At 37.7% G+C, this 20,650-nt stretch overlaps 2 protein-coding genes across 8 annotated transcripts in view; one reads left to right on the forward strand and one right to left on the reverse strand.

Moving 5' to 3' along the window:
• CCDC171 (coiled-coil domain containing 171) overlaps positions 1–20,650 on the reverse strand; it is a 317,640-nt gene that overhangs the window by 187,395 nt on the left and 109,595 nt on the right. For all 7 annotated transcript variants that reach the window (XM_061132151.1, XM_061132152.1, XM_061132154.1 and 4 more), the window contains one exon: positions 18,892–19,080. In XM_061132151.1, coding sequence (XP_060988134.1) covers positions 18,892–19,080 — 189 coding nt within the window. The remainder of the gene's footprint in view (positions 1–18,891; positions 19,081–20,650) is intronic.
• Positions 6,832–7,147, forward strand: LOC133048689 (small ribosomal subunit protein eS27-like). Its single transcript, XM_061132471.1, has one exon. The coding sequence runs from the start codon at positions 6,860–6,862 to the stop codon at positions 7,112–7,114; it is 255 nt and encodes an 84-aa protein (XP_060988454.1). The 5' UTR covers positions 6,832–6,859; the 3' UTR covers positions 7,115–7,147.

Below are 20,650 nucleotides of genomic sequence, written 5' to 3' on the forward strand. Positions count from 1 at the left end.
GCTAATTATCAGGGAAACGCACATTAAAGCCGCAATGAAATATCATCTCGTTACCTAACCGGGTCCGACTGCCCGAGGTGCAGCGAGCCAAACGGCGAGACAGAGGTTTGCAGCAGAAAAAGGGTTTATTCACGAGGCAGCCAGGCGAAGAGATGGGAGAACAAATCTCATATCCACCTCCCCAAAGGCCACGGGCTGGAGACGGTTCTGGGTAAAGCTGCGGTGTGGGGAGCATGAAGAGAAGTAATCGGAGATAAGAAAGAGGTGAGGGATCATCAGTCTGCGCAGGCGCAACTAAGCTATGTGCTTCTCCATGGGACGCACGTTCTGAGGGTGGAGTTTTTGCTCTTCTGACATCAAGAGGTCATCCCATTTGGAGGGATGGTAATCCCGCCAGTCCTAACCAGCTCAGACTCTAACTGGACACAGCTGACTCCAAGTTCCTGAAAAACCAACCCAGGCAAACATCTTTTAGGCTACATGATGCTTAGAGGACAATTTAAAGGAAGCTTGATCAATGAAGGCAGAGTACAGTTAATTATTTATTAAGCAATTTACAGTTTAATGGAGCTAACTGATGACTACCCTTGGTCTCAATCTCATGCCTATTAGAATGGCTATTATCAAAAAGACAACAAATAAGTATTGGTGAAGATGTGGAGGAAAAGGGAATTCACGTGCTATTGGTAAGAATGTAAACTGGTGCAGTCACTACGGAAAACAGTATAGAAATTACTCAAAAAATAAGTATATAACTACCATATGATCCAGCTATTCTACTTTTCCATATAAATCGAAATATGAAAAAAGTAACTTGAAAAGATATATTGTTGCATTGCACCCTGCAAGTCTTAAAGTTGCCCAGCCTCAACACCAAAAAAAAGAGCCTGGAGACAGTGGCAGAGACATCAGTGGTTTGTTGCAGCAGTCCCCAACCTTTTTGGCACCACAGACCAGTTTCACAGAAGGCAATTTTTCCACGGAACGAGAGTTGGGGAAGATGGTTTTTGGATGATTCAAGCGCATTACAATTATTCTGCACTTTATTTCTAATCTAAATGCTGCTGCTCATCTGACCAGCGGGTACCAGTCTGCAGCTCGGGAGTTAGGGACCCTTGATTTATTGGATAGGGGGATCTTACACAAAGGGTCCTGGAGTGACACCCCACCATGTGTGGCAGATGCTGGGCAGGACCTGGGAACAGTCTTTGCTGCTCAGGTGGGGGAGGAGGCCACCATTTATAGAGGGAATTGACATCAGGTGGGCTCATCAGTTTCCAGGAGCTAATTAAGCCTGATAATTAAGAGAACTGGATATTCATGTGAGTGAAGCAGGGACTGGTCAAACAGGGGATGTACCAAGAGAAAGAGAACAGCCATCTTGAGTGGCCTGACCATACATATGTTCATCCCTGTGTTTATCACAGCTCTACCTATGAGAGTCAATACATGGAAACAACGTAAGTGCCCGTTAACAGATGAACAGATAAAGAAGATGTGGTATATACACACAGTGCAATACTATTAAACCATAAAAAAAGATGAAAACTAGTCATTTCAACAACAGGGATGGACCTTGAAGGTATGAAGTACCTAAATGAAGTAAGTCTGACAGAGAAAGACAAATACCATATGATTTCACTCTGTGGAATATAAAACACAAACGAAAACAAAAAAAATGAAAAAAAACAAGCCAAAGCAAACATAGATACAGAGGACAGAGTGGTGATTACCAGAGGGAAAGGTTCTGGGGAGGACAAGATGGTTAAAAAGGGGTCAGCTGTACGGTGCTGCATGGAAACCAGACTTGTGGAGGTGGGCATGCTATAGTGTATTCAGAAGTTGCATTAAAATGTACATGTGAAACTTAAATAATGTTATAAATAAGCTACCTCAATTTTTTAAAAGAAGAAATTATCAAAAGAATACATGTAGAGTCTACATGTAAGTAAGAAAACAATCTCTAAAGACTGTTTAATTGCCATATGTTGTCCTAAGTCATTCTTGGTTTGAGTAATTATAATCAAGATAAACAAATATTAATGGTTATCAAAACAATCAACAAGGACAATATTGAACTAAATAACTAGAATTAGCTAAGTGAGATATTTGAATTAATGATTTTAAAATAATGAAGTCCTTAAATTTTTAAAGTTCTTACTGACAATGTTAGATTAAGAAAACCACACTAATATTAATGCTAATAAATACTAAGAGTTTTGATTCTTTTTTGACAATTATATCCCCTCATTCATGGTAGCTCTACTGAAATCCATAATTACAGATCTGGCTGCCCATTAGGCCAGCGGTCCCCAACCTTTTTGGCATCAGGCACTGGTTTCATGAAGACAATTTTTCCATGGACAGCAGGAGCAGGGGCAGGTGCAGAGATAGTTCAGTCGGTGATACAAGCAATGGGGAGTGATGAGGAGCAGCCAATGAAGCTTTGCTCACTTACCAACCTGCTCCTCACCTCCTGCTGTGCAGTTGGTCCATGGCCCGGGATTTGGGGACCCCTGCAATAGGCATCTTCCCTTAGATACCTCATAACCATCTCAAGTACTGCTGTTTTTCCTATTAAATCTGCTTATAATTTTCAGTTGCTAAGTTGTGTCCAACTCTGACACCATGGATTGTAGCCCGCCAGACTTCTCTATCCATGAGATTTCCCAGACAAGAACAATGGAGTGGGTTGCCATTTCCTCCTCCAGGGGATCTTCCTGACCCAGGGGTCAAACTCGCTTCTCCTGCATTGGCAGGCGGGTGCTTCACCACTAAGCTACCTGGGAAGCCCCATGCTTGTGTGCGAATACTCAGTCGCTAAGTCCTGTCTGACTCTTTGAAGTCCTATGGACTACAGTCTGCCAGGCTCCTCTGAATTCCAGAATGGGCTGCCATTTCCTCCTCCAAGGGACCTTCCTGACCCAGGGATCAAACACAAGCCTCCTACGTCTCCTGCACTGCAGGCAAATTCTATACAACTGCACCATCTGGGAAGCCCTCTGTTATTTTGTTCAGTCACTCAGTCATATCCAACTCTTTGCCAGCCCACAGCAAGCCAGACTTCCCTGTCCCTCACTATATCCCAGAGTTTGCTCAAACTTATGTCCACTGAGTCGGTAATGGCATCCAACTATCTCATCCTCTGTTGCCCCCTTCTCCCTGCCCTCAGTCTTTCCCAGCATCAGGGTCTTTTCCAATGAGTCAGCTCTTCACATCAGCTGGCAAAATATTGGAGTTTCAGCTTCAATATGAGTCTTCCCAATGAATATTAAGGACTGATTTCCTTTAGGATGGACTGGTTGGATCTCCTTGAAGTTCAAGGGACTCTCAAGAGTCTTCTCAAGCACCACAATTTGAAAGCATCAATTCTTCGGAGCTCAGCCTTCTTTATGGTCCAACTCCCAAGTGGTGACAGTGGTAAAGAACCCATCTGCCAAAGCAGGAAATGTAAGAAAATCAGGTTCAATCCCTGGGTTGGAAAAATACCCTGGTGTAGGAAATGGCAATCCACTCCACTATTCTTGCCTGGAAAATCCCATGGACAGAGGAGTCTGGCAGCCTACTGTCCACAGGGGCACAAAGAGTTGGACACTACTGAAGCAGCTTAGCATGCATGCATGCTCATATCCACACATGACTACTAAAAAAAAACATAGCTTTGACTATATGCACCTTTGTCACAAAATGATGTCTCTGCTTTTTAATACACTGTCTAGGTTTGTCATAGCTTTTCTCTCATGGAGCAAACGTCTTTTAATTTCAAGGTTGCAGTCACTGTCCACAGTGATTTTGGAGCCCAAGAAAAGAAAGTCTGTCACTGTTTCCTTTTTTTTCCCATCTATTTGTCATGAAGTGATGGAACTGGATGCCATTTTCTTATTTTTTGGATGTTGAGTTTTAAGCCAGCTTTTTCACTCTCTTCTTTCACCTTCATCAAGAGGCTCTTTAGTTCCTCTTCACTTTCTGTCATTAGTGTGGTGTCATCTGCATATCTGAGGTTATTAATACTTGTCCCAGCAACCTTGGCTCTAGCTTGTGATTCATTCAGCCTGGCATTTTGCATGATGTACTCTGCATAGTAAATAAGCAGGGTGACAATTTACAACCTTAAGTACTCCTTTCCCAATTTTGAACCAGTCTGTTGTTCCATATCTGGTTCTAACTGTTGCTTTTTGACCTGCATAGAGGTTTCTCGGGAGAAAGGAAAGGTGGTCTGGTATTCCTATCGCTTTAAGAATTTTCTGGTTTGTTGTGATCCACATAGTCAAAGGCTGCAGCGTAGTCAGTGAAGCAGAAGTATATGTTTTTCTGGAATTCCCTTGCTTTTTCTATGATCCAACAGATGTTGGCAATTTGATCTCTGGTTCCTCTGCCTTTTCTAAATCCAGCTTGTAGAAGTTCTCGGCTCATGTACTGCTGAAAACTAGCTTGAAGGATTTTGATCATGACCTTGTTAGCATCTGAAATGTGTGCAACTGTGCAGTAGTTTAGGAGAAGGCAGTGGCAACCCACTCCAGTACTCTTGCCTGGAAAATCCCATGGACGGAAGAGCCTGGTAGGCTGCAGTCCGTGGGGCTGTGAAGAGTCAGACATGACTGAGCAACTTCACTTTCACTTTTCACTTTCATGAGTTGGAGAAGGAAATGGCAACCCACTTCAGTGTTCTTGCCTGGAGAATCCCAGGGATGGCGGAGTCTGGTGGGCTGCCGTCTATGGGGTCGCACAGAGTCGGACACGACTGAAGAGACTTAGCAGCAGCAGCAGCAGTTCAGTAGTCTGAACATTCTTTGGCACTGCCCTTCTTTGAGAATGGAATGAAAACTGACCTTTTGCAGTCGTGTGGCCACTGCTGAGTTTTCCAAATTTGCTGGCATACTGAGTACACCATTTTAACAGCATCATCTTTTAGGATTTAAAATAGCTCAGCTGAAATTCCATCACCTCCACTAGCTTTGTTTATAGTAATACTTCCTAAGGCCTACTTGACTTTACACTCCAGGAAGCCCTGGGAAGCCCTAAAACATGTTTATAATAGTCCTCTTTATATCAGTAAATTGAACCAACATCCGCCCAATTTTTCAAGTCAAAAACTTTGTAATCAGTCTTAATTCCTTCTTCTTTCACCTTATCCTCTCCATTCCCAAATCAAAACCATCAGCAAGCACAACAGGGCTTATCTACAAAATACATCCTCATTCATCTCCACTGCTACCACCTTAATTCTAACGATCAGCAGCAGCAACTATTCACCCCCAAACTTCAAAGCTACTTCCATGTCGAATTGGGTCGATCCAATCCTATTGCTGAAACTCTGTCTTTACTGAACCAAGGTCTCCTCCTCAAGTCACACCACCTCCACATGCCTTTTGTAAAGACATCACCATCTCCCAGAATCCTCAACTGGAATGAAAAAGGATATGGGCTGCTCTTCTGCTATCCAGACGTGAACCTCACTATGACTTTTCATAATTTATCCATGGTCTCTAGTACCACCAGGTACTTTCTGACTTCCCTAATGCTATTCAAGTTCCAACTATATCCTGAACCCATTTCAGGGTCTATCGATTCCATGACACCTATTACTATCAGTCTTACTCATGTTGACCTTGACCTTCTCTGAACATAATTAAACTACTAGGCACTTAATTCCTACACTCCTACTTACTTGTTTCATGTGTGTTTATCTACTCTCCCTCAAATACAATAGAGTTTTAGTTCCTAAAGGCCAGGGATTATTTAGTCTGGTGCCTGTCACAATGCTTTATACCCTTCAAGTATTTAATAAGTATTAAACAAATTAAATAATCCTTTATAAAATGTTCCCTGGTGCTTAGCCCAGCACTTTACACATAATAAGCACTGAGTAAATAGCCAGTGAATAAAAACTTTACAAATATTAAGCAAAGAAAAAAATAATCCAAAAAAGATATAATTTCTAAATATAATATGGACCTTATCAACATGTCAAAATTTTGTTTTAAATTAATTCTGATACTCCAGAGGGACCTTCAGAGGTATTGCATTATTTACCATGAATTCTTCTTGAATAACAAAGCTTGTTTGAGGGTAAGGCTGGAAATCACTGTAAGAGCAAATATGCCTTAAAAAAGAAAATTGGTGTTCTTTACCAAAGAAGATTAAAGGCTAATATTTTTCAAACAAACATAAGGAACATCACCTTCAAATAGAACAAAAGCATTTCTAGTACTGAGATAACCTGCTCCTTGGTGTGTTAATTTCAAAAATAATATTCACAAATTCCCCCTCAAAATATCTTTAAAAAGTTTAACAACCTGAAATTTTTATAAACTTTATATCTTCTACACAGATTTTTTTGACATGCCAAAAATACTATCTAATTTCACTAGTTTTCCATGACTCTGATAAATTCAAAGTGCACTGAAAATGAAGGGGACAGGACAGCTTCTTCCCTTAATGAATCATGCACTTACTTTCTGAAATACAGAAGCTTTAAGGGACATCTTATTGGCTTTCAGCAACCCATGAACTTTGAGACCTTGGGCCAGCAATCAGACACTTCCCTGTGGAGTAAAACTTTTTTTTATCACTTTTGCTTGCTGAGTTCTCATTCTTTATGTTGGCAAAAAGACAAATTGCAAACTGCACAGTCAGTGACCAACAGACATCAAAGGACTTCATTTTAAAAGGTTTTATTCTGGGACTTCCCTGATGGTCCCCTGGCTGAGACTGCACGCTCCCAATGCAGGGGCCCGGGTTCGATCCCTGGTCAGGGAACTAGATCCCACATGCAGCAACTAAGACCTGGCGCAGCCAAATAAATAAATATTTTTTAAAAAAATACCCTTTCCGGCGGTGACGACCTCCTCACGAGAACATGCCTCTCGCAAAGGATCTTCTTCGTCCCTCTCCAGAAGAGGAGAAGAGGAAACACAAGAAGAAGCACCCGGTGCAGAGCCCCAATTCCTATTTCACGGATGCAAAATGCCCAGGATGCTATAAAATCACCACCATCTTTAGCCATGCACAAACAGTAATTTTGTGTGTTGGCTACTCTACTGTCCTCTGCCAGCCTACAGGAGGAAAAGCAAGGCTTACAGAAGGATGCTCTTTCAGATGGAAGCAGCACTAAAAGCACCCTGTATCAAGATGAACGGGAAACCACCCCAATAAACACGTATTGGATACAAAAAAAATAATAAATAAATTTAAATAAAATTTTAAAATAATAATAAAAGGTTTTATTTTTATGTTACCTATATTTTTTAGACAATGGTAGTATTTTAAAATAATAAACATAAATCTGCCTGTTTTTCCTACAATGCAAATGTTTCTCTGTTAAAAAATAAAGCACATTTTGTGGGGAAACTGGAGTCTTCAATATATTGTCAGTGGAAATGTTGAGATGGTGTGCACAGACTTTTGAAAAAGTTTGGCAGTTCTTCAAAAAGTTAAATACAAAGATACCACACAACCCAGAAATTTCATTATCTGGTCTTCCATATATATACTGAAATCCCATAATAGTTATTTACTTACCTTAAAAACACTATTTTCATTTTGGAAGTTTCAGTTCAGTTCAGTTCAGTCACTCAGTCCTGTCTGACTCTTTGCAACCACATGGACTGCAGCACGCCAGGCCTGCCTATCCATCACCAACTCCCGGAGTTTACTCAAGCTAATGTCCATTGAGTCAGTGATGCCATCCAACCATCTTATCCTCCGTCCTCCCTTCAATCTTTCCCAGCATCAGAGTCTTTTCAAATGAGTCAATTCTTTGCATCAGGTGGTCAAAGTACTGGAGTTTCAGCTTCAGCATTAGTCCTTCCAATGAATATTCAGGATTGATTTCCTTTAGGATGGATTGGTTGGTCTCCTTGCAGTCCAAGAGACTCTCAAGAGTATTCACTAACACCATAGTTCAAAAGCATCAATTCTTCGGTGCTCAGCTTTCTTTATAGTGAAATCATCCAGCATTTCACATCCATACATGACTACTGGAAAAATCACAGCTTTGACTAGACAGACCTTTGTTGGCAAAGTAATGTCTCTGCCTTTTAATATGCTGTCTAGGTTGCTCATAGCTTTTCTTCCAAGGAGCAAGTGTCTTTTAATTTCATTTGGAAGTTTAGCATGTCAAAAATAATAGGTGTCAAAAACAGTACATGCCTGTGTGTACTCTCTAGTTTCTAAGGCAATACAAATTATAAAACTATAAAATTATAAATTTATAAAATTATAAAACTATCCAAAGAGATAAGTCAAGCCCTCAAAAGAAAAAGAGTTCTCTTCACCATTTGACTGAAAATAAACTGTCAGTACAGGCAAAAATGCTTGATTTAGTCATTGTTAAAAGATATTACCTCAGACTGTTAGAAAGTTAGCATGACCTCTAAGATCAGATCTGTCTCGTGTCTCCCTTCCTTACGGACTTCAGATCCTGAAGGCCCAGGTGGTTCTAGACTTCTCTGCGAAGGCTTCAAACTTTGACCACCTTCTCTTCTGAGTTGATGGCATTCTTTTGTCAAGTAATTACATACAAACTCGTGATAAACCTTCTATTATTTAATTTTTCACATGTTTCTATAGTGCCTCTACAACTAAATTTGACACTTTTTGACAAAATAAGTATTACACCTCTGTTAGGATCACAGCATGAAACAGTGTTACATAAATCTTATGTATAACATTTATTTAATTAATAATTACATTATGTAAAGTTATTTTGCTATTCTTACCTACAGTAGTAATTTTGCAATACAGTATGCTAAAATTTCAGTCTCTCAGAAAAAAGAAGTCTAAGAAAAATGAGACCGAGAACTATCATCTTTGATTAACACTGTGGCACTGGTTAGCTTTTTCACACATTATCATGTTTAATTACTAAATAAACAAGATTCACTTGGAAAAGTGAGTTCAGGAAATACGAAACTGAGTTGTCACTAGACTTGTTTTCAGATATTACTTCTTACACAAAAATAGCTAAAACAAAGTGTTTAGCATGATGCAAAAAAAGACTCACTGATACAGATGATGATAATACATTCAAACAGCTGCTGCTGCAGCTGCTGCTAAGTCGCTTCAGTCGTGTCCGACTCTGTGCGACCCCATGGACGGCAGCCCACCAGGCTCCCCCATCCCTGGGATTCTCCAGGCAAGAACACTGGAGTGGGTTGCCATTTCCTTCTCCAATGCGTGAAAGTGAAAAGTGAAAGTGAAGTCGCTCAGTCATGTGGGACTCTTCACGACCCCATGGACTGCAGCCTACCAGACTCCTCTGTCCATGGGATTTTCCAGGCAAGAGTACTGGAGTGGGGTGCCATTGCCTTCTCCGATTCAAACAGCACATAACGTTTACTTTGTAGTTTCTAAATGCCAAGCAAGGTGCTAAACATGTCATGTCTCTTATCTCCATTCTAATTCTGACCCTACAACTTCCTCACTACACAAATGAGCACTTCTCTGAATCTTACTTTTCACATTTGCAAAACAGAAATGATATTTAAGCGACTTATCTTACATGTTTATTATGAGGATCATGTAAGAGGAAGCAAGCAAAGGTATGAAAAAGAGCTAAAAACTGGATCAAAAAAAAACTGGATCAAGCATTATAAAAATTCAGTTGATAGCATTATTATAAATAGAAACAACTTCTAAAACAATTATTTGAAAAGTAGTCAGAGAACTTTCCTGTATTTCATTAGAGGTGCCCAATCATAACATAGTGTGTACCGAACTGTGTCTAACTCCCTGTGAATCATGTCTCCCTATCATCATCAATATAAACAAGCTGCACTTTTATCTCTGAATATTTTTGGAATTCAATTTAAAAGTAAAAAAATTTAACATCTAACAACACGTTTATGACTAACTTATTTCTAGCCAAATGTACTCTTAATAATGTGATGGAAGAGAAATAAAATGCAATATATTATGATGAACCTGAATTTTTTTGATTTTTGTTCTTCAATTTAAACTCACTTGACTTTACTAAGGGTTTCCCTGATAGCTCAGTTGTAAAGAATCTGCCTGCAATGCAGAAGACCCTGGTTCAATTCCTGGGTCAGGAAGATCCGCTGGAGAAGGAATAGGCTACCCACTCCAGTACTCTTGGGCTTCCCTTGTGGCTCAGCTGGTAAAGAATCCACCGGCAATGCAGAAGACCTGGGTTCCATCCCTGGGTTGGGAAGATCCTCTGGAGAAGGGGACTTTACTAAACTGTCACATAAACTAGAAGTGTTTAAAATAAACATATCAAGGGTTAACCATACTTAACTGACAGTGAAAAATCTTTAGTTTTAGAGAGAAAGTTCTTGTTCCAGTAATTTCATCTTTTCAGATAGAAAAGAAACAAGAATATAAATAATAAAATTACAAAAGCAAAGTCAGTAAGGCAATGTACCATGGCACTCAGTCCTGATGCTTCAGTAGGCAAAGATGTGTGAGATATATTTATATGATGGCTCCAAAGTTATTTAAATCACAAATTACCCAACCATGTAGCTAGCACATTTTAACTAAAGCTAAAAACATGCGAGGACTTCCCAGGTGGCACTAAGAACCCGCCTGCTAACGCAGGAGACAGAAGAGACACAGGTTCAACCCCTGGGTCGGGAAGGGCAAGGCAACCCACTCTAGTATTCTGGCCTGGAAAATTCCACGGACACAGGAGCCTAGCGGGCTACAGTCCATAAGGTCGCAGAGTTGGACAGGACTGAAGCGACTTAAGAACGTGAAAGTCACTCAGTCTTGTCTGACTCTTTGCGACCATATGGACTGTAGCCCACCAGGCTCCTCTGTCCATGGAATTCTCCAGGCAAGAATACTGGAGTGGGCAGCCATTCCCTTCTCCAGGGGATCTTCCCAACCCAGGGATCGAACCCAGGCCCCTCACATTGCAGGTGGAAGCAACTTAGCACGTACGCAAAAACATGCTAAAAAACAAGCTTCCTACTCTAATTTCATTACCTAATAGCATTCCCACTATCTGCTTTAAAGCTTAAACGTCCAAAAGTCTTGCAAATTATTCCACATTTTTTTGAATAAGAGCTATTCATATCCAAAAATTGTTTTTTATTTAACTACCTATCTTTTACTAACCACTTCTTTACAATAACCAAACACTAAACAGAGACTCTATGGATAAGTCATTTATTTTCCAGCAGATGGTATCTATTAATGGCTAGGTTCTCCTGACATATAACATTCTCTACAACCCATAATCCTATGCACAACTGTGGATTTTTCCCTCTCATGTCCTTATCAACATAATTTTTGAAGTTTAAATAATATACAACGAAAATATCTTTATCTGCATTGCAACTTGGGGAAAAAAGGAGAGATATAGAATTAATCACAGGAAAATACCCCAAAATGAAATTTACAGATACTGTAATATGCAATATAATATTAGTTACCAAATATAAACCCAAATTAAATGCTGCTGTGTATCCAATTATATTTTATGAAAATTCAAATACTGTACATAAATAATACAGACAAATGCCAATATATAATATTAATGTACATTCAGGAATAATGAAAATGATACTTTCAATTTGCATATTCAGGGATCAAAGCCACATGTTACACATTCTTCAGGAAAAAAGTCTTCATTGAGAGCTGCTCCTAAAACATTAGCATTTGTGATGCTGATTCCTTTACTTGAGAAAATGAATTGCTATGCCTTCCTGCAGATTTATAAAGGAAGTGAGTTCAAAACACTGATATAGTTTGAAATCAAGAATTTTGTTCTTTTCTCTCAGGATTGCTTTGACTGTTAGGGGTCTTTTGTGGTTTCACACACATTTTAGGCTCATTTCTCTTATTTCTATGAAGAATTCCTTTGTTGTTTTTTTTTTTTTCCTTCTCCTTTGGTATTTTGATGGGGATTGAACTGAACCTGTAGATCATTTTGGGTAGTACTGTCATTTTAACAATATTAATTCTTCTGATCCACGAACAAGGGATATCTCTCTCTTTGTTTGTATCCTCTGTTTCTTTCTGCAAAGTCTTGTCATTTTTATTGTCCAGATCTTTTACTTTTCCAGTTAATTTATTCCTAAATATTTTATTGTTTCTGATGCTACTGTGAATGGGATCGTTTTATTTTTCCAAGCCTTCCTCATTAGTGTAAAGGAATGTCACAGGTTAATATAAGTTGATTTTGTAACCTGCCACTTTACTAAAATCAACTACAATTAATTATATCAATTACATGTAATTACTTAATTACAACAGTTTTTGATTGACTCTTTGGGATTTCCTACATGTAAGATCATTGCATCAGCAAGCCATAGTGATAAAAACAATATGGCATTGGCACTAAAACAGACATCTAGACCAATGGAACAGAATAGATAGTCCAGAATCAAATCCCACCCTATATGGTCAAATACTATTCAACAAGGGAACCAATAAAACTAATGAGGAAAGCATAGTCTATTCAGCAAATGGTGCTGGAAAAATTGGAGAAACACATACAGAATAATGAAACTAGACCCTTTTCTCATACCACTCACAAAAATTAACTCAAAATGGATCTAAGACTTAAACATAAGACCTAATACCATAAAACTCCTAAAGAAAACAGAGAGATGAAGCCCAAAGATATTTGTCTTGGGAATGATTTTTTGGATATGACATCAAAAGCACAAGCAATACAAATAAAAATCAACAAATGGGACTATATCAAATTCAAAAGCTCCTGCACTGCAAAATAAACAATTAACAAAATGAGGTAAATGCCAACAGACTGGAAGAAAATTTTTACAAATCATGTATCAGATGAGGGGTTAATATTCAAAATACATAAAGAATTAATACAACTTAGTAACCTAAAAAATATTTTTAAATGGCCAGAAGAATTAAATAGACATTTTTCCAAATAGGACATCAAAATGATCAACAGACACATGAGAAGATGCTCAACATCACTAATCATCAGGGAAATACAAGTAAAAACCACAACAAAATATCACCTCATACCTGTTAAGATGGCTATCAAGAGACAGCAGGTGACAGTGAGGGTGTGGCGGAAAAGAAACCGTTAAACACTGCTGGAAAGAATGTAAATTAGTGCAACCACTAGGGAAAACAATATGAAGGTACCTCAAGAAATTAAAACTAGACCTACCATCCAGGAATTCTGCTTCTCAGAATAAACCCAAGGAAATGAAAACAGTAACTCAGTGAGATATATGCACTCCCGTGTTTAGTGTAGCACGATTCACAATAGCCAAAATATGGAAACAACCAAAAAGACCATCAACAAATGAATGGGTAAAAAAGATTTACACACAGAAGCTAATATTCTTCACCCATGAGAAATGAATATATCCTGCCATTGGTGACAACATGAATGAATCTTGAACATACTATGTTAAGCAAGATAAGATAGACAAGAGAAAGACAAGCACTACAGTGCTTGTACATCACTTATATGTGGAATCTAAAGAAATCAAACATGTAAAAAAAACAACAACAATGTACAAGAGAACTCCCATCAGATTACGAGCTGATTTCTCAACAGAAAATCTACAAGCCAGAGTGGAATGGCATAATATATTTAAAGTGATGAAAGGGAGGAACCTACAACCAAGAATACTCTAACCAGCAAGACTCTCCTTCAGATTTGATGGAGAAGTCAAAAGCTTTCCAGACCAGTAAAGATTAAGAGAATTCAGCACCACGAAACCAGCTTTATAACAAATGCTAAAGGAACTTCTCTAGGCAGGAAACACAAGAGAAGGAAAAGACCTACAGAAAATAAACCAGAAACAATTAAGGAAAAAGTAACAGGATCATGCTGTGTGCTGTGCTGTCCCTCAGTCATGTCTGACTCTTTGCAGCCTGCCAGGCTCCTCTGTCCGTGGAATTCTCCAGGCAAGTAGCCAGTCGTTTCTCCAGGAGATCTTCCCGACTCAGGGATCAAACCCAGATCTCCACATTGCAGGCAGATTCTTTATCATCTGATTAGATGTCATATATGTTCACTGAACATAGACAATAATATGGTATTGTAAGCATATAATGTAATAAATATTACAATGGCAACCATATCACAGTACATTAATATATCAAAGTAACATGATGTATACCTTAAATTTACACCACATTGCATGTCAAATTTATCCCATTTTTTAAAAGTGATAGGAAATGAAGAAAATTGAAGGTTCACATCACCTGATTTCAAGACTAGCCAAAAAACACAAAAATCATACCAGTGGGTACTGAAAAAAGAACAGACATATAAATAAATGGAATAGATGAGAAAGTCTAAAAAACAGACTTAGACAAATGTAACCAACTGATTTCTGACAAAGGTGCAAAGGCAATTCAATAGAAAAAGGATAGCCTTTTAAAGAAATAGTGCTAGAACATGGACATCCACATGCAGGAAAAAAAAAAATCAACCCAAGCCTCACAGCTTTACAAAAATTAACTCAAAGTGGATCACAGACCTATATGTAAAACCTGAAACTATACAAAATCTAGAAAAAAAGCAGGAAGAAATCCTGGTGATCTTGCCCTAGGGAAAAGAGTTCTCAGATACAACACTAAAAGCCCAGGCCATAAAAGAAAAATGGATCAAATTGAACTTTATAAATTTAAAACACTTGTTCTGCAAAAGTACTTTTAAGACACTTGGAGAGAATACTTGCAAATCACATATCTAACAAACAACTTGTATCCAAAATATATAAACAATGTTTGAAATTCAGCAAGAAGAAAATAAGCAACATAATTACAAAGTAGGCAAAAGATATGAACAGATAATTCACCAAAGAAAATATACAGATGGCAAATAAGCATATGAAAAATACTCAACATTATGATTCACTAGGGAAAGTCTAAATTAAAACCATAATGACATAGCACTATACACCTATTAGAATAGCTAAAGAGAAAAAGAAAAAAATGATGAAACCACATGCTGGCACAGATGCAGAGCAATTAGAACTTTCTTACAAGCCTAGTGAGAAGGCAAAATGATAGTCACTTGGGAAAACAATTTGATAGTGTCTTATAAAGTTAAATACATACTTACCAGAATAACAGAAATCAGACTCCTAAGTATTCACTCAAAAAAAAAATTAACTTATATGCAGAGTACATCATGTGAAATGCTGGGCCAGATGAAGCACAAGCTGGAATCAAGATTGCCAGGAAAAATACCAATAACCTCAGATACACAGACGATACCACCCTTATGGCAGAAAGCAAAAAAGAACTAAAGAGCCTCTTGATGAAAGTGAAAGAGGAGAGTGAAAAAGTTGGCTTAAAACTCAACATTCAGAAAACTGAAAAAGTTGGCTTAAAACTTAACATTCAGAAAACTAAGATCATGGCATCTGGTCCCATCACTTCATGGCAAACAGATGGGGAAACAATGGAAACAGTGACAGACTTTATTTTGGGGGCTCCCAAATCACTGCAGATGGTGACTACAGCCATGACATTAAAAGACACTTGCTCCTTGGAGGAAAAGCTATGACCAACCTAGACAGCATATTAAAAAGCAGAGACATTACTTTACCAACAAAGGTCCGTCTAGTCAAGGCTATGGTTTTTCCAGTGGTCATGTATGGAGGTGAGAGTTGGACTATAAAGAAAGCTGAACACCAAAGAATTGATGCTTTTGAACTGTGGTGTTGGAGAAGACTCTTGAGAGTCCCTGGGACTGCAAGGAGATCCAACCTGTCAATCGTAAAGGAAATCAATCCTGAATATTCACTGAAAGGACTGATGCTGAAGCTGAAACTCCAATACTCTGACCAGCTGATGTGAAGAACCAATTCATTTGAAAAGACCCTGATGCTGGGAAAGATTGAAGGTGGGAGGAGAAGGGGGCGACAGAGGATGAGATGGTTGGATGGCATCACTGACTCTATGTACATGAGTTTGGGTAGGCTCCAGGAGTTGGTGATGGACAGGGAGGCCTGGCGTGCTGAAGTCCACAGGGTTGCAAAGAGTCAAACACGACTCAGTGACTGAACTGAACTGAATGAGCCACAAAAACCTACCCATGAATGTTAAAAGCATCTTTAATCATAATTGTAAAAAAATAAAACAACCCAAAGGCCCATCAGCAAGTATCTAGATAAACAATTCTACATCCATACAATGGAATATTACTCTGCAGTAAAAAGGAGTGAGCTACCGATACAACCAATAATGTGAATAATTTCCAAACATATTTTGTTGAGTGAAGAGAGACCTAAAATGCTACCTACTGTATGATTTCACTTATATAACATACTGAGGCTTCCCTGATAGCTCAGTGGATAAGAATCCACCTGCCAAGGTAGGAGACTCAGGTTCAATCCCTGGTCTGGGAAGTTTCCACATGCCACAGAGCAACTACCCCGTACCCCACAACCACTGAGCTTGTGCTCCAGACTTCAGGAACCACAACTACTGAGCTCTCGTGACAAAACCACCGAAGCCCATGGGCCCTAGAGCCAGTGCTCCTCAATAAGAGAAGCCACTGCAATGAGAAGCCCACACCCACAACTAGACACAAGCCCTCACTCTCTGCAACTAGAGAAAAAGCCTGTGCAGCAACAGAGACCCAGCAGAGTCAATACATAAGTAAATAAATAAAATTCATATAACATTCTGGAAAAGGCAAAACTGTAGGGATGCAACAAACCTGCAGTTCCCATATACAGTCAGTTGTTTTTTCTCAAAGGGACTAGGGATACTAAATCAGGAAAAGTAACGTCTTGAATCAATGATGTGGGAACAACAAATGCAGAGAGAAAATGAACCTCAGCCTCCATTTAACATCACACATAAAAATTAATTTGAGATGGATCACAGACCTAGACAAAAAAGTTAAAACTATAAAATCTCTAGAAGAAATATTATCTTCAGAATCTTGGGGTAGAGAAAGATTGCTTACCACATAAAAGTACTCAGAAGAGAAAAAGATTTACAAGTTGAACTTCACCAAAATTTTAAAATTTGTGATCATCAAAATAAACACTAAAAAATGAAAAGGCCAGTGAGATACTGAAAGAAAATATCTGGGATACATATGTATGATAAAGAATTATATCCAGAATTTATAAGAACTTCTGAAAATCACCAATCAAAACACAAACAACCCAAATTTTTTAATGTACAAACACCTGAAGAGACACTTAACAAAAGAAAATATATAAATGACAATAAGAACATAAAAAGTGCTCAACATCACTAATCACCAAGAAAATGTGAATTAAAATCACAATGAAATTCCATTTTAAAACAACTAAATGGCTAAAATTTAGAAGACTGACAATGACAAACTTTGCAGTGGATGTAGAACAATGAAAATTCTCACACAATGATGGTAGAAATATAAAATGATAGAACCATTTTGGAAAAAATGTCTGATAGTTTTTTTATAAACATACATCTGTCTTATAAACTAGTGTAGTTAAACTACACTCTTAACTACAAAATGAAAACATACATATATCAATAAAACCATTAAACAATAATGTTTGCAGAAATTTTGTTTACAATAGCCAAAAGCTGGAAAAAGACAAATATCCATCAATTCACAATTTATCAAATTGTGGTATAATTATAAAACAGAATACTACTCAACTATAAAAAAAGAATGAACACAAGATAAATACAACAAGGATGAATATTAAAAAAAATATATGTTGAGGGAAATAAGGCAACCACCAAAGACTACACACTGAATGATTCCATTGTGAGGAAATTCTAGAAAAAAGGAAAATAATCTATGACGATAGGTATCAGAATATCAGAACAATGGGTGCCTACGGGGAGTGGAAATTGGCTGGAAGAGAGCACAAGAGAACTTTCTGAGGTAACGAAAATGTTAAATCTTAAATGGGGCAACTGGTACATGGGTGCGTACACTGATAAAAATATCATACTGTATACTTAAAATCTGTTCACTGCATGTCAATATTATCTCTAAAAAATTTATTTAGGTCTCTTCAGTGGTAGAAAATGCAGAAGATATCACATGGCATCCTGCATGAAGTGAACAAAAGGCCACTTTTAGAGAGTGTATGAATTCATTCAAAATCACAGAGAGAAGCTTAACTTCATATGGGGTTCAAATGCTTGTGAGAACAGAGTGGTCTTCTTTTAAGCAACTGGAAACTGTTTATTGGCAAATTTTTAAAATGTGGTTTCTTTTTTTAATTAGACTTGACAATATAAGAATGAGTGGATCAAATAAAGAGGTTAAAACTGAATCAACTATGGGAAGTCTGTGCAAAAAAAAGTATAGACTGTCATTGTTATTTCTGATTGGGCAGGAATGAGAGTTAACAATATAAAGTATGTTGATAATATCTTGTATAAGGAAAAAATATGATTTTGTTAACTACACATAACTTCTGTTCTCAATGGAATCCAACACAGAGGACATATTACCTCTCACAACCAATAGTTTTGCTATAGGATCTATAACTATAATTCAAATTCTTCAACATTAGGAACTACAGCAAATTTCAACCCCAAATGAATTTAAATGACGGTTCACATATTAACAGAAATCTCCATAAATGGAATAAACCACATCAAAGTATATCTACACTAAAACTGATAATATTTTACCAAAATTTCTTAACCTTTATTTTTAAAATGAAGGAAATACAATTTTAGTATTTAATTGATCTGTGCATTTTTAACCAGAAACCCATCTACTTTCAAACTTAAGTGAGACAATCCTTAATCCACCTGACTATGTGCATATGCATGTATGCCCACTTGTGTAGTTGTCTTTGCACAATCACATGTACATGTAACCCAAACAAGCAAGTTCTGTGTGGTTCTCTGAAGTTTTAACTGACTTGGTATTGGTTTTAAAAGAAAACACTTGAAAGTAAAAGACCGAGCATCCCATTTTGAAAGCTCTTTGTGGCAGTAGCATACCTGTGCCCTCCTCTGTACCTCCAGGAGGAGTTCAGAGTACTGCAGCTCCAGTTCCTTCTTTTGTTTGTGCCAGCAGCTCTCCTGGGCTTTGATCTGCTCTGCCACTTTGTTAAAGGTGTCTTCCTGGGTTTGCTGAAGCTCTTTCATCGTATCAGACTTGTTTTTACAGATATACTCTAGATGACTTATCTAAATGGTGAAATGCAATACAGAACAAGATATGCTTACCAATGTGTTCTTTGTATCATCTCCCCCAGAAGGCATTCTAGAATTTTCTACTATATTTTATGCCTTAAGATCATACAAAAATTTTAAGCTAAAATGAAAAAAAAAAAGAAGAAACAGGAGTTAGTAGAACAAAACTATATTTTAGCAGAAAATGTGTCATTTATACGTCTAGATGACATCTTTTTCTCTAATAAAATTGTATGTGTGTGCTCAGTCACTCAGTTGTGTCTGACTCTCTCTGTGACCCCATGGACTGCAGCCCACCAGGCTCCTCAGTCCATGGCATTTTCCAGGCAAGAATACTGAAACTGCTTGCCATTTCCTATTCCAGGGGATCTTCCTAACCCAGGGATCAAACCCACGCCTCCTGCATTGGCAGGTGGATTCTTTACCACTATGCCACCTGGGAAGCTCCAATAACTAATAAAGTTACTTATTCTATAATCAATTTTACTGAGAAAATTAAGAAGAATATTTTTACCTCTAGAACCAAAGCTCAAGCTGTTCAGGTATTTCAGTGGAAAAGGAAGTATTTAAATGAGATTTACAAATCTACAAACATTTTACATATAAAAAAGCAGAATGTTCCAATCATTTTTTATTTCACATTCAAAACACTGGAAAGCAAATCCTCATCATCTAACATGTATGACAATTAACAATGTTTTGAAATTATGAAAAATTATTAAAACACAATACCGGGAGGTGGGACGGGGGATCGGGATGGGGAATACATGTAACTCCATGGCTGATTCATGTCAATGTATGACAAAACCCACTGCAATGTTGCGAAGTAATTAGCCTCCAACTAATAAAAATAATTGAAGAAAAAAAAAAACACACAATACCATATCAGAGAGCTAAAACATGTACTCACTTTAATTATTGGTTATTTGGAAATCTGTTACATACACATTCACAGCTAAGAACAGTATCTCCACTTATCACAATTTATTCCCTTATTTCCTCAATTCTAATTCTCAATGCCTATGATTGTTTGCCAATTACACCAAGATAAAAATGCTCTCACCCTAAAATTGGGCCAAGATGCTGTTTCATTACTTCAACAGATTAAAAAAAAAAAAACTTAGGGAACAATTTTCCTCTCTATGTCCCTTAAGGGCAAATGTCACTGCAACTAAGACCTAGGAACTAGATCATATAAATATAGTTCTGACTAGTTCAACAGACGCAGGATAAGAATCAACACCTTTAACGGAGAAATACATTGGACTGCTAAGCCACTTTAATTTTCAATAACCAAAAGAAGGTTTCTAAATTTTTTTTGAAAGACTGAATTCCTAGGTTTGTGAATGTTAAAGGGATGAAAAAAGTCCAGTTTTCTCCTACAATATGTCCTTCCTAGTTTCTAAAGCACTGAATGGGTTTTGTAATACACAGTTTGTTCTATTACAAGAAATGTCATAAACATAATTTTTAAATTTTAAGTGCTTCCAAAGTAACATCTCATTATTTCCTGAGCAAAGAATTTTAGGATCATGTTTTTGAATAACTGTATCTTGTTTCTATT

Source organism: Dama dama, chromosome 29, assembly GCF_033118175.1.
Source record: "Dama dama isolate Ldn47 chromosome 29, ASM3311817v1, whole genome shotgun sequence".
NCBI lineage: Eukaryota > Metazoa > Chordata > Mammalia > Artiodactyla > Cervidae > Dama > Dama dama.

Excerpts from the sequence above, each read along its gene's own strand:
- LOC133048689 (XM_061132471.1), top strand. The coding sequence starts at position 6,860 with ATGCCTCTCGCAAAGGATCTTCTTCGTCCCTCTCCAGAAGAGGAGAAG.